This window comes from Nomascus leucogenys, chromosome X (genome assembly GCF_006542625.1).
Source record: "Nomascus leucogenys isolate Asia chromosome X, Asia_NLE_v1, whole genome shotgun sequence".
In the NCBI taxonomy this organism is placed as follows: domain Eukaryota; kingdom Metazoa; phylum Chordata; class Mammalia; order Primates; family Hylobatidae; genus Nomascus; species Nomascus leucogenys.
This window is the reverse complement of record NC_044406.1, coordinates 115,556,275-115,570,995: the sequence shown is the minus strand read 5'-3', so window position 1 is coordinate 115,570,995 and position 14,721 is coordinate 115,556,275. Positions and strand designations below refer to the sequence as shown.

The 14,721-nt window shown below is 49.2% G+C and overlaps 1 protein-coding gene across 1 annotated transcript in view; it reads right to left on the bottom strand.

Annotated features, from left to right (window-relative positions):
* XPNPEP2 (X-prolyl aminopeptidase 2) overlaps positions 1-14,406 on the bottom strand; it is a 30,990-nt gene extending 16,584 nt beyond the window's left edge. The window contains exons 1-10 of the mRNA XM_030806869.1: positions 14,129-14,406; positions 11,205-11,278; positions 9,304-9,414; positions 8,108-8,171; positions 7,019-7,123; positions 6,678-6,764; positions 5,612-5,758; positions 2,466-2,567; positions 1,266-1,347; positions 747-942 (exon numbers count right to left, since the gene is read on the bottom strand). Coding sequence (XP_030662729.1) covers positions 747-942; positions 1,266-1,347; positions 2,466-2,567; positions 5,612-5,758; positions 6,678-6,764; positions 7,019-7,123; positions 8,108-8,171; positions 9,304-9,414; positions 11,205-11,278; positions 14,129-14,177 — 1,017 coding nt within the window. The 5' untranslated portion in view covers positions 14,178-14,406. The remainder of the gene's footprint in view (positions 1-746; positions 943-1,265; positions 1,348-2,465; positions 2,568-5,611; positions 5,759-6,677; positions 6,765-7,018; positions 7,124-8,107; positions 8,172-9,303; positions 9,415-11,204; positions 11,279-14,128) is intronic.
* Between the last annotated feature and the right edge of the window lie 315 nt (positions 14,407-14,721).

The window sequence follows — 14,721 nt, the reverse complement described above, 5'->3', positions numbered from 1 at the left end:
GGTCTCCATGGCATAGGAGTGTTTTCAGAGGACTGGCAGGAGGACCCAGCAGAAGTGAGATTTGCCACCGTTTCGTGGCAATGTTCTCTACTCTGTGTGCTTTCTGTCTTTCCTAGTTTTCCACGTCCAGCTGAACCCTCTCTCCTTCCAGGAAGGCTTCCTTGATTGACACTGCCTTGCTTGGCAGTGAACTCCCTGTCTTTGGATCCCACCAGCACTCTGGGATGGATCAGAGTCTGGCCTGAGTCAATCGACAGGCTGTCCTGACGGTGTAAGTTTCCTGTGCATATCATGACAGCTACCATTTATTGGATGCTACCATGTGTCAGCCATATACACTATCTCCTTTAAATCTCCACTGAGCAACTCCTGCGAGGTTGGGACTCTTATTGCCATTTTATAGGTGAAGAAAAATACCCAGATTTGCCAAGTTGCTTGTCCAAAGTCACTGCACAGCTAGTCAGGGACAGAGCTGGAATTCCTTTTCAAGTTTGGCTGACTCCAAAGTCTGCTAGATCAGGCCGTATACTCTCCAGCCTCCTGACAATTTTATGAGCTCTCTGGATGGCCATCCCTGTTTCCTCTTCTGTCTCTTCCCAGTTAGGCCAAGAAGGGAACTCACTGCACAGTTGTTGGCTGACCAAGTGACTGAATGGCTGAGGGGCTTCACCCCACTTTAGGTTAAGACTTCTCAGGCCTAGAGTGGGGATTGGTGCCTGGCTTGGGCTGGGGCCTGGCAAACCCACCTTGGGTATCACTTCATAGATCCCATACATGGTATAGCTGGTCCCGATCCAGATCCTCACATCTCCCAATGCGTAGGCCTGGATGCTGTCACGAACTTGGCTGTAATCCTCAATTTGCACACACATGGGGCCTGTGCAACTGGAGTTCAGATAGCTCAAGGTTTCGGAGCTAAAGCGACTCTTGTTTGCAAACAACCTGGGTGGGGTGGGAAGACAAGGAGGGTCCTGAGCATCTGCTAAGGATGCAAAGGACCAGAGGCAGTCACAGTCCCGTTGTTCCTGGAGGTCAAAGGAAGCCAGTCCCAGGGAGCCAAGCAGACCAGATTTGGGATTCAACAGGGACAGAGGTTTAAAGAGTCAGGAAAAGCCAACAGGGGGTTTTCGAAAGGGTCGTGCTGGGGCAGGCGCTGAGCTGATGGGCAGCCAGAGGGCTGTATGTTAAGGCAGGATCAGTGGTGGGGCATCGAGAGGGTGGAAGTTGGAGAAAGTCCACAACAGCAAGCTAAGGAAAAGCCATACCTAATAGAAGAGTCTGTGAGCAGCGTGTAGGAATAGAAGAAGGGGTTATAGGGGATGTCACTGGCTCGAAGGTTGAAGAGCCCTGGGAAGAGAATTGACAAGGACTATTTAATGCTGATCTGTCTGAGGCAAGCTTTTCTTTTCCTCTTTCTTTTCCTTTCCTTCCTTCCCTCCTTCCTTCCTTCCTCCCTCCTTCCTTCCTTCCTTTCTTTCTCTTTCTTTCTTTCTTTCTTTCTTTCTTTCTTTCTTTCTTCTTTCTTCTTTTCTTTCTTTTTTGACAGTATCTTGCTCTGTCGCTCAGGCTGGAGTGCAGTGGCAAGATCTCACTGCAATCTCCACCTCCCAGGTTCAAGCAAGTCTCCTGCCTCAGCCTCCCAAGTAGCTGGGATTGCAGGTGCCCGCCACCACGCCCAGCTAATTTTTGTATTTTTAGTAGAGATGGCGTTTCAACATGTTGGTCAGGCTGGTCTTGAACTCCTGACTTCAGGTGATCTGCCCACCTTGGCCTCCCAAAGTTCTGGGATTACAGGCATGAGTCACCGCACCCGGCCTGAGGCAAGCATTTCTGACACTTTTGCCCCACTGTTTCCTTTGGCCCCCAAAGATTACCAACAGCATGCTTGCATCATCTACCTCTGCATGTTACTCAATCTTTTTTGGGGGAGGTGGGGGAGTGGACGTCTTGGAGATGCTGTTGAGAGTTACGGATCTTTCCCCCCAGAAAAATGCAGATACTTAGCAGTCAGCACACAGTTCCAGTGGGTCCCTGGAATATCTGAAGCCCAGCCATAGGGATCAGACAAGAAGTTCTGAGCCATGTCGGAAAGAGTAGAGTCCCACTGGGTGCTAAAGCTGGGAGTGTGAGTGCCCTAGGGTAGTGGCTAAGTTGTTGGGAGGCATTTACTGGTCCTCCTCCCCTTAATGGGACGGAAGCACTTTGCTGCCGTGGTCAGTTCGTTCCTCTGGTGGCCTGTGGGCTGGTCCCAGCTTGCTCAGGGCTACCTTTTGTCCTTTTTCTGTAGCCATGAGCTCCTGTCCCCTTACCCTTCTTCGTTCCCATGGGCTGTGGCCATGGAGTTCTCAAGAACTGGTGGGCACATGGTTATTTGGGGAAGAGCTAGCTCTGTGCTGCAGGGCCCGGGAGGCTTGGGGCATTGGGGAGACCCAGGCGCCCACTCATGTCTGCAAATCCACACTCACAGGCCGTCTCCTCAAGCGCCGACAGAAGGACGGCAGTTGGGGTCTTTTGATGCTTCTGCATCTGGCTTCGGACGCCAGATACTTTCTCCTGCCAAGTGCTCCCTGGAAGCAAAGGGGCCCAAAAAAAGTGTAAGTGACAGGCCTTGCCTTTGGCACTCGGTTCCTGGAAGTTCAGCCTTAGTGTAACAGTTTTGCATCCTCTTAAAAAGCAGCAGAACCCTTTCCTCAAACAAACTCTTACTTGTGTACTCATTAATGACACGGGCCCTGGACCCAGACGGGGCTCAAATCCTGGCTTTGCCATTACTGGATGGGTGACCTTGGGCAAATTACCTAACCCCTCTGTGTCTCATTTTGCACATTTGTAAAATGGGGATGGAGTATAATAAGTATCTGCCTCAATAGGGTTGCTATGAGGATGGAATGAATTAATATTTGTAAAGCACACAGAATGGTATCTTGAGATATAGTAACTTTTGTATCTTTCTGATTAATAAATAATCATGCAGACTGAGATCAAGAGAGCAGTCCTAGTTGAAGGACAAAGGGGTAGGGCTGGGGCCATGTTCAACCTTCTCTGCAGTAACCCCAGTATTTACTAAGCCACGGGTACTGGGCTAAGCACTCCATGTGCATTGTTCTAATTCTTACCCATCCCATTTTACAGATAAGGAAACTGAGGCTTCAGAGAGGTAAAGTGACTTGTCTAGGGTTCCATGGATGCAAGAGGTGGAGTTGGGATTTGAACTCTGGTCTGTCTGACTGCATGGCCCACACTCTTAATCTGTACATACACTGTACTATCTTGATAACATTGTCAGTCTCCAAATCTGTCCTTAAACTCTGTGTCACAGCACCATCCTTTCTCGGATGCTTATATCTGGGTTCTATGACTTTAGTTTTCTTTTTTTTTTTTTTTTTTGAGACGGAGTCTCGCTCTGTCGCTCTGTCGTCCAGGCTGGAGTGCAGTGGCGCAATCTCAGCTCACTGCAAGCTCCGCCTCCCGGGTTCAAGCCATTCTCCTGCCTCAGCCTCCTGAGTAGCTGGGACTACAGGCGCCCACCACCATGCCCTGCTAATTTTTTTTTTTTTTTTGTATTTTTAGTAGAGACGGGGTTTCACTGTGTTAGCCAGGATGGTCTCGATCTCCTGACCTCGTGATCCGCCCGCCTTGGCCTCCCAAAGTGCTGGGATTACAGGCGTGAGCCACCGCGCCCGGCCCGACTTTAATTTTCGTCTTCTATCCCTGCCCCCTGCAAGATATTCAAAGAGTCTACCCCTAGGCAGGACTAGGAATTTGCTGGCCGAAGGCCATAAACATTAAGGGTCCTAGTTGGGTTCAGATATGAGCATAAATAACTTAATGTTGTGAAAAATATCTCATGTAAACAGGTAAAACTATTCAACAATGACCAAAGCTTTGGGTACAATACATTTTGTAGGTTTATTTTACTACATATTTTACACACAATTTATGTTATGTGTATTTTACACATAACATAAAACGTATCATTTTAATCTTTTTAAAGTGCACAATTCAGTGGCTTTCAGCACTCACAGTGTTGTGCAACCAGCGCCACGATCTAATTCTAGAACATTTTCATCATCCCCAAAGGAAACCCTGTACTCACTAAGGAGTCACTCCCTATCCCCCCTCTCCTGAGCCCCAGGAAAACCCTAATCTATTTTCTGTCTCTATGGATTTGCCAATGCTGGATATTTCATACAAATGGAATTGTACAATATGTGGCCTTCTCTGACTGGCTTCTTTCACTTGCAATTATGTTTTCAAGGTTCAGGAATATGATACCTTTCTGAGAAACCAAATGAACCCAAATTTCAACGGTCTGCTGCGTACCGGTATCTTTGAGTAGCAAACTTTTCATGTTCTGCCCTTTGCACTCTCCTTTCGCCTTTAAAATCTGCACGTGGCTGGAAAGTCTCTCTCGTCTTTATAAGCTTATTGAAGCTGAACTCTGTTCTTCGGCTTCCAAATTCAAGCTCCAGGTGCCTTTTTCTTGAAGACTGGCAGTGGGCGATGACTTGGCATCCCCTCACTTTTGGGAAGTGACAAAACCCTCCCAGCCCCAGGAAGGTTTTTCTCTTTTCTCCCCTCCCCTTCCCGACATAACTTTGACTTTCTTTATCTGAATAAGATGAGTTTTATTTATGAGTTAACAGTCTTGGATAGCAAATTTCTTTAAAAATGGTGTCAAGATGCAGAAAGAATGATTCTAGAAGTTACATCAGAACAGATAAAGAAAAATGGACACAATTTTCACTTGTTTCATCATGGCTGCTATTTTGAAATCTCCCTCCTGCTGTATTGGCTCCTTTCTAAATGAGAAATTATGTGGACTTGCTTGTGGAAAGGGATCTCTTGGCTTGATCAATGTTACTAGGAATCCAAGTTCATTGGCTCATTCAGAATTCCCAGAGAGATAGGAGTGGTTGGTGGCCAAGATACTGATTCATAATCAGTAGCCTGGTCCTGGTCAGGACTTTAGTTACGACTTACAGGAATCTTACAACATACTGTTCTTTTGTGACATATTTCGATAGTGTCAACGGGGCCAAGGTTATCGATGTTATATTTTTCTAACTTTCCTGATTGGTCCAGCAAAATCTGAATGGTAATCTGTGCTACAGAATGACTCTGAACTTAGTTATTTACTTCTCCTGTCCACTCCTGGCCCATCTGACCCCAGCCATCTCACAGATCTAAATTCTTCATCACAAGAGGGTCAGAAGTAAAGGTCTGAATGATTCATTATGGATCAGTCTCCGCCACCAGGCAAGCAAGTCATATCATGTTTTTTTCTCTCTTGAAAGGGGTTGGATATTTTCTCTCATCTTTCTCTGTTTCCCTTCTTTCCTCCCTTCCTGCTCCATCTTGCTTCAAATCCTGACATTCTTTAACCCAGTGTTTTCTAAATATGGTCGGAGGACATTTTGATTCAGACTCCTCAAGGGAAGGGGGCCCTGAAATCTGCATTTTAAACAAGCATCCCAGGTGACTCAGGTGCATGCTAAGGTTTGCAAACCACTACTTTGGTACCTCTGATGATGAAGTTCGCCACCTACGGAACAGCAGCCGGGACCTGCATTGCTACAAGTTGGGAAGGAAACTGGGCTTACTGAATCACCTGTGAATGCCTCCTGCAGAGCATAAATGGGTTGATTTGGAACCGGTGGCCTTTCTGATCCCCACACCAGGTCCACAAGATTGGTTGTGATGGACACCAGCTGTCTGTTAGAGCCTTGGAGGGCCAGATCATAACTCTCCCAGGTGTCTGCAGAGACAAGAAGGAGTCAGTCATCCCTTGCCCATTTACACCTCAGGAAAAATTGTGATTCAAGCAAAGTTAGTCCTGGTTCCCTTTGCCTCCCTTTGCAGCCCAGCTGCCCAGAGCCTGCCCAGCAGCCTGCCCACCCCTCACCCCTGGCATGTGTGCCCATGCTGGGGTATGTTTCTCATCCTCTTTCTGCTTTCCAAGCCTAATGCCCTGAGCCTACTCTATCACTGACTGCCACAAATTGGCCAAGCTTGTCTTTTTCATTGCCAGTGGCTGTGGGTGGTCCTTCTTTCGGGCACTAATTATTTTATCAGGGCTTCAATGTCACAGTCAAAAGGAATGGTGATGTTCAGGCCATTGGACAGGCTGGCAAAGAAGCCAGTTCTAAAGCATAAGCCTTTCAGTACATATTCATGAGAACTCCCCTTTGGGGGAATGGGCTTGCCAGCTGTCTGAGGCCCCAGAACTCAGGGAGTTGTATTCTCAGGGCCCTCTTTTTTTTAACTCAGAAGCCCTCCCAACTCTTTTGACCCTTCTAAGCTACCTTCCAGAAGAGGGTTACCATGTGATTCCAGCATCATCATTGGCAGGGTTCCAGGGCACAGAGGATGGTTCTGGGTTCAAGCACATCCTGGCCTATTCATCCACTAGCTCTAATGATTCACTGAGTCTTCTAGGTTGGGTCTCTGTGCTCATGAATTTTAAAATATTTGTACTGATTCTTTTAAATATATTTTAATTACACAATCCATGAATACATCCTCATTGCAAAACATTCTGCAACTACAATTTCAAATGCTCTATCTTTATAGTCCCACCGCCCTTCCTTCTACCAAGTTCCATTTCTTTATATACTAGGGAAGCTGAATCACCCCCATTGGCATGGACAAATTCAGGGACTGAGGGAAGAGCATACCAATGGACAAGAGGAAGGGGTCAAAGCCCACACGCCCTCCAGCAGGAATCTCAGTGAGGAGCCAGGTGACAATAGGAGTGGTGCCAACTGAAAGAAAGATAGGAAGGAATGCAGAGGTCACCTCCAGGGCCAGCCCCAGGCCTTGCAGCCAGGGATTCTGTCTGATGGTCCTACCACGTTTGTCTTCCTTGAGATCAGCCTTGAAAGTCAGTGATGGCCTCAAATTTCCTAAGCTCCCCATAGGGGCCCAGCACGGTCTTACATGCATGCTCTCACCTATACTTTCCTGAACCTAGTCCGGGTCCCAAGACTTGGGGGACAAATCCATGAGGCCCTTCTACCTTCCTTGTGGAGCTCCCAGTTGCAGTCCATCTGCCGCTCAGCCTGAGTCCAGTAGCGACTGTCGGTCCAGACAGCTGCTTTCTTCATAGTCACCACTGCAGTTCCTGGGGCAGAACAGAGAAACTTGCAGGTGAGGGTGAAGGGGAGGAACGTGGCATTAGCTGATGGATGTGCAATGCAGTGCTGGCTCTGAGAATGTCACAAGGGGCCTCTGGAAAGAGATTCCCTCCTCCATTGGAAAGAAGTGAGGAAGGAGATGTTAAAAAGAGCTGTGGAGGGAGCTGGCAGAAAGGTGTCCTGAATCAGGCACCTCTGTTTTGTGTTGAGCGATGCTTGTGGACTTTCAGCAGAAGTGAGGTCAACTTTTGGCTGCATGTAGGTGCTCTCAGGAAAGATGGGGCTCAGCATAAAGACTCGGTGGCTGATAGGGAGGCTAAACCAGAGGCTCAGCTGACTGTTGGGGAAGAATAATCCAGAGATTTTGGCAAAGGGAAAAAGAGCCTATGATGCACGAGGCAGGGTAGTTTGAAGCCCAAGGAGGAATGTTTGAGGATCAGGAAAGGAAGCTTCGATTTCATTCAATGGGCCAGGATCACTGTGCGAGGCCCCTTCAGACGCTGTGATCTCATCGAGGGCTTCTATGTTCGTGTCTCATTCTGCCATGTGAAGTGATGTTGTCCGTAAAACAACTGGCAAGGGAAAACTTTGTCCCCAAATGAGCCCTCATGTGAAAGGAATCAGCGAGTTCTTAGCGGTTAGAGGTAGAAGTAGCAACTATTCAGAAATGGAGCCCGGGAGTGCTGGACTGGGCCTGGTTGCAGCAGAGGTAATGAGCACGGGAAGGCAGCCTCTGCCTCATTTCTATACAGAACGTGGCTGGTGGGCTATGAGATATGTGCCCTGGGGAATCTGATGGTTTTGGGGTGGTGGAGGGAGACAGAGAGAGTAGAAGGGTTTTCTCTATAGTAGGTTCTGGGGTCCCAGATGCTGAGACACTAGCCACATTAGGTCCTCTGTGACCACCTCTGGATCTACAGTTCCTGGGGCAGAACAGAACAAAAGCAATGGGGCTGGGTAATGATTGTCACCTGCAGACCCTGTAAAGCCTGTAATCCACGCACGCCTCTCGTCATGTTGGCCGATGTACTCGTTCTAGGAAATCAACAACACCACCATTAGCCTTTTTCGTGGTGTCAGATCCCACATGAAAGGCCCCCAACCACATCCCAGTTATTTCTGTCTGTCAGCTCCAACCCCTTGTCAGCTACAAGCCCAAGCACACCAAGTGCCTCTTCCAGGAAGCCCTCTGTAACTCTCCCAGCCTTCAGTATCTTCCCTTCCTTTGAGCAACCGTATCTTTTGCAGTTCAATTCCCCCGCGCCCGACTCCGTCCACACTGGACTCAGTGTAACACTGGACTGTTCTGCAAAGGAGACTTGTTGCCCTACCCTGCAAATTCTATGCAGTCTAGGGTCCTGTCTTTTGGCTCGTTTGGGTTTTCCCCACCAGCTAATCCTTCTCCCTCCTGAGTCAAGCACAGTAGACTGGGAACATCATAACTTCTGCAAAGGGCTTTACACATTATCATATTTTGATCCTCATAATCCCTGGAGATAGATCTCATTACAGACTCATTTCTTTTTGCAGAAGAGGAAACTGAGGCTCAGAGAAGTTCAGATACTTACCCAGCGTTCTTAGCCCTTCCCAGCATGTGGGAAAACTAATTCAAACAAGCTCATTGACACTGAAAATGCCCTCTCTTTCAAATGGGCTGGCGTTGGAAAGGTGGATGGTATGGAGAGTGGAGCTAGTGAGGGGAAACGGTGGGATGGGTGCCCCCCTCCACAACCAACCCCGCACTCCCATAACCCAGGATTTTGGATCATTTTGCTACTCCATTCCACAGAGTATGGGAAGGCCTGGGCCAGAAGGGAGCTTAGAGTTCTTCCAGCCCAATTTCCAGCCCACCTTCTAACCTCCTAGGGCAGGGATACCCTAAACATTCATTCTGGATCTGCCTTCTAGGAATTGATGAAAATTGATTCTGAAGTTGTTTATAATTTAATTTCTTGAGGTTAAGGAGGTTTGGCAATGTCTGCCCGCCTATGTAGAGGGATACATTCTTTCAGTTGCCCTAAAACTACCGTGTCCATGCTCTCTGCTTCCCTCCCTTTGCCCATCAGATCCTTTCTCTGTCTTCATCTTCTGAGTTTTAACAGCTCCTGTTTGTGGTCTCTGACCCAGGGTAGCAGAGAGGGCAAGGGGGAGAGAAGCTGTCTCTTACCATGTGAGCATCTGTGTCTGGGATGATGTAGGCTGAGAGATTCTGGGTCTGCATCTGCTGGCGGAGGGCTGTGAGTGACATTGTGGTATTGACCACAGTAACTGGAAGGTACTGACAGATGACAAGAAGACATCGAGACACAAACAAACAGATACACACGTTGCTTAGAGAAAATGACGTCTGGGCCCCTGGCCTCCAGAAGAGCCCCCAGCCTCTCCTGAAGCAGGGGTTGGGGGAAGTTAGGCTGGCCTGGCTTGGGAAGGGATGGGGCGGCAACTGATGTTACTGCTTAGTCTAGATTAAGATGCCTGGGCTGGGTGGAGATGGAGGTGTTGGAGAGTTTGGAAAGGGACCCCTTGTGACAGTAATGGGACCTGAGTCTGGGATATGGGTGTGGGTGAGAACTGCAGGGGTCTGAGCTCTGGCATTGGGCCAGGCCATGCAGACAGTCCTTCTTTGGCTACCTGGGGGTAGGGTTGCCAGATTAGCAAATAAAAATACAGGACACTCACCTAGTTATGTTTGCATTTCAAATAAACAATGTGTAATGTTTTAATGTAAGTATTAAAACATGCACAATTTGGGGCATGCTTGCACTAAATTCTCATTTGTTATCTAAAATTCAAATGTAACTGGGTGTCCTGTATTTTATCTGGCAAACTTCCCTTGGCAGGGCTTTTTCAGGTTGCCACCCACTGGTCCCAAATGGCAGAGAAGAGTGAATGAATGCCCCCAGCAGTTTGAGATATTGCCCAGAAAGACCCTTTCCAGACCAGTTCTCTATTTCTTTGCAGGTCATTTTAGCTTTAAAACGAAAAGCATGTTTTCATTTGTGCTGTTTTGCTTTCTACTCCACGATATATCCATGTTCGTTTTAATATAAAAGTAATGTGGTTCGCCCACCCACCTGCCTGCCCCAGGGGTCCCATAAAGTTGATATTGCTAGCAGATGTACTGCGTTTTTCCCATGGCTTACAGTGCTGCTGGCATGCCTACCCCTTAGCCCTACTCTGATTGTAGAAAGAATCACTCTGGTCTCCAGCTAGGAAGCTGACTACCCAAGCCCCTTCTGCAGGGCCTTTTCCTCGTCTTCACACCCTAGGCCTTCCTCTCTTGCCCTTCCACTGGCTCTTCTTTGGTTTTTGTTTTGTTTTGTTTTGTTTTGTTTTGTTTTGTTTTGTTTTTGAGACAGTCTTGCTCTGTCACCCAGACTGGAGTGCAGTGGCACAATCTTGGCTCACTGCAACCTCTGCTTCCTGGGTTCAAGCAATTCTTCTGCTTTAGCCTCCCGAGGAGTGGGGATTACAGGCACCCGCCGCCATGCCCGGCTAATTTTTTTATTTTTAGTAGAGACGGGGTTTCACCATTTTGCCCAGGCTGGTCTTGAACTCCTGACCTCAGGTGATCCACCCGACTCGGTCTCCCAAAGTGCTGGGATTACAGGCGTCAGCCACTGTGCTTGGCCTCCATTGGCTCTTCTAACCTCTGTCTTCCTCCCTCTTCCCTTCTGTGCTTCTCTTTTTGCTGTCACTCTAGAATTTGTCTTTTCTTTCCTCTGCCTGGCCTCAGCCAAAGGCCAGCTAGGGGCCTCCTGCCCTCCTCCCTCCTCCTAGCGGGGTTTCCCAGGTCCAGATCAGGACGGAAGCAGATAACCTGCTGTGGGAATGAGTGGGAGGGAGGGGAGGGCACTGATGTGGAGGGGAGGGAGTGGAGGGGGGAGGAGCCCAAGAGTCCGGAAATCAGGAGAAAGCCTGGTAGGAGGAGGGGCTACCAGCTGACCCAATGGGGGATAGAGAAAATGATAGTGCAGGGCGGGGGTGCTGTGGTGCAGGGGTGCGTGGGGCAGGGGTGGGGGAGTGCGCGGGGCGGGGGTGCTGTGCGCAGGGGGCGGGGGCACTCACAGGGGGGTTGGTGGAACAGTTTCTCACATCCTGCCCTCCAAGGTCCACTGGCTTTGGATGGCCCCAGGCACAAGCTAGAAGCCGGGAGAAAAATCCAGGGTCATTTGGGGACCAGCTAGTTCCTAGAGAGAGAAGGAGTATCCTCCCTCAGCCCACCCCGCAGGGCCTCCATCCTTTGAAACACGCGAAGCTGGCCAGCTCTACTTGAGGATAAAAATAATCACATTTCATAGGAAATCAGGCTGAATTGGATAGCACCCTGGGTCACAATCAAATAAATCTGTTTCATAGGCAAGTGATTGCCACTTTTGGATGGGTTTTAGTGCTCATTAAATCAATTTTTCTTCTAATCTAATTGGGTCTTTTCAGGGTTTAGTGAAGTGGAAAAGTTGTGTGTAAATTAAATTTTTGTTATCAAATTTTCTTTGAAATGCTCTAGAAGATCACGCTAAATAATCACCCCACCTTCATTTTAGCCTTTTATAAATCTAATTGTATGATACATTGGGTTGACTTCAATTCAAGGCCTGCTTGCACTGTTTCTTACAGTCCAAATCTTTGCCTATCATCCCAGGCTCATTTTCAATATATTAGACAGAAATCCTAGTCTGCCATGGTGGGGAAAGATGGATTAATTAGTATTTAAAGACACCCTATTATGTGCCAGATACTGAACGCAGCAATTCATCTACAGTATCTCATTTGATATTTGTGACCTCACTATGAGGTGGAAATTATTGTTCACTTTCTGCAGAGGAGGAAGTCAAGGCCCAGATAGATTTGGTAACGTGTCTAACTTGTGCCACCAGGAGTCAGTGGTAGAACAGGGATTTGAACCCAGGCCATCTTAATACAAAAGAGGTGAGTGCCCTTTCAGTCCTCCCACTCTGCCAAGTATGACAGGTGGGCCTGGAAAGGGTGATGCAACAGAAGGGACAGAGTATATAGAGATCTAGTTTCCGGTTTGGGCTCTGCCCCCAATTTAGAGTGACTCGAAAGTGACCCCCCCAATATTCATTGAGCAAACATCCCCTAAGTGCCTACTGTGTGCCAGGCACTGGACTAAGTTCTCCAGGCTCTGGACCTCTGGAAAGGAGGGCCTTGAATTAGACAAAGCCCCTTCCTGCCCTGAAAGCCCAGTGGTCTCTGATAGTCCTTGCCTCTAACCCCCCTGTCTTTTAGGGAGGGATTTCCCTAAAGGGTAATGGGGCCCTGAGTGTGGGGAGACGTTACACTCCCCTCGCCCCCCCTCCTTTTTTTTTTTTTTTGAGACAGAGTCTCTCTGTCACCCAGGCTGGAGTGCAGTGGGGTGATCTCAGCTCACTGCAACCTCCACCTCCCGGGTTCAAGCAATTCTCCTGCCTCAGCCTCCCAAGTAGCTGGGACTACAGGCGTGCACCCACCACACCCAGCTAATTTTTGTATTTTTAGTAGAGACGGGGGTTTCACTATATTGGCCAAGATGGTCTCGAACTCCTGACCTCAGGTGATCCACCCGCCTCGGCCTCCCAAAGTGTTGGGATTACAGGCGTGAGCCACTGCGCCCACGCCCCCCCCCTTTTTTTTGAGATGGAGTCTCCTTCTTTTGCCCAGGCTGGAGTGCAGTGGCACGATCTTGGCTCACTGCAATCTCTGCCTCCTGGGTTCAAGCGATTCTCCTGCCTCAGCCCCCCGAGGAACTTGGATTACAAGCGTGCGCCACCACGCCTGGCTAATTTTTGTAATTTTAGTAGAGACGGTGTTTCACCATTTTGGCCAGGCTGGTCTCGAACTCCTGACCTCAAGTGATCTGCCTGCCATGGCCTCCCAAAGAGCTGAGATTATAGGCATGAGACACCACGTCCAGCCACACTTTTGAGTGGGTTGAGCTACAGATGCAAGGAGGGTGGCTGGGGTTCAACACCATGAACGTCCTGCGTGATTTTGTCTTGGTCTCATAAACTCAAGGATCAGATGCGACCCATACTGTTCATTTAAGAAAATGAACACCCATTTCTGTAGAAACAGATCCCTGGCAAAATGTTGGCACTGATATGCCAACATAAGGATCGGGACACAGCCAACTTATGTCTCTCTGGACACCAGAATATGCTGTTCTCTGAGGCCAGGGCCGTGACTCCCAAGAGCAGGCTCTGCAGCTGAATGACTCTGTGGTCCCTGGCACAAGGCCTGGCACTGGGTAGGTGTTCAGGAACTGGACACTGAGTGACTGGTCAGGCCCTGCTGACAGACAACAAAGAAAGGAAGGCTAGGGTGGGAGTGCTGGGCTGGGCACCTAGTTGAGGACAGAGAGGGTGCCACAGGAATGACAAAGACTCTCTCCCTGACCAAAGTTTAGTTAGGCTTCCCCAAAGCCTCTTCTCCACTTGGCCTTGACCTTGGCCTTCTGTGTCTGTCCTGCCCTTGCCAGGCCTGCATCACCCAGTCTTAGCAAGAATCTTGCTCAGTCAGTTTAGACACCCTTGATATCTGATCACTCTGGCCTGCTGTCAGCAAGAATCCTGTTCAGTCGGTTTAGCAAGAATCCCCCTACCCTTGCTATCTCCTCTTAATACTTTTCCATCCACTGACCCCCTCACTCTGCTCCTTGGCTACAGATCCCTGGAAGTCTTTTCTGTAATCAGGGTTGAGCCCCATTTCTCTCCTCTATTGCAATGCGGTAGTCTTAAATTAAGTTTTCCTTACCGTTTTAACGAGTGTCAGAATATTTTTTTTTCTTTAACGGGGGGAATGGAAAGGTGCCAAACCAGACTCGATCCAAGTCATGAGGGCCCCCAACACTGGCCCTGAGGTGTCTCTTCCTCAAGTCAGAGAGAGGAAGCAACAGAAAAAGAGACTCGGGCCCCAACCCTCACTCCAACCCTTTCTGAGCTCAGAGGGGAGAGGTCAGAGCTGCCTTCCAGTGGAAGCTAGGATGCACATACCACAGAGGAGGACCAGCCAGGGGCAGCAGCCCCAGTGAGCCCGGGCCATAGGGTCTCCAGATGCCGGCGCTGGGTGGATGGAGGGACAAGGGAGAGAGGGAGGGCTCTTTCCCCAGCCTCTTCCTTCAGGCCTTTCCTGGGCTCCAGCAGACAGAGGGTGGGGGCTGGCGTCAAGAAGGAGGCGTCTGGCTGCTGGGTGGAGAATGCTTCTCTGGTCTTTTGTTTGGGAGGGCTCTGGGAGCCAGGGTGGGCAGAGGAGCTTTGGGCTGCCCGAGGCGGACTGTGCAAGTTCCTAGTCGTCTAGGATAGGGTGTGTGAGGCTATCCTGGGCAGAGTCCAAAGATCTCAGAGACAGAGGCACAACAGCTGGTATCAATCAGTCTGCTTTTCCCAGCCCCCTCTCAGCGGCAGAGCCCCAGCCATTCCTTCATTCGGTCCCCTTCCCTCCAGCAAGCTGACTCCCATTAGCTCCCACACTCTGGGCTCTGGCTCCAGCACTGCTTTTGCTGTGGGGATGGAGATTTGCCTCCTGCTGCTGCTCCTCTTCCTCCCCACCTCTTCGTCCTCCTCGTTTTCTTTCTCCTCCTTTTTCC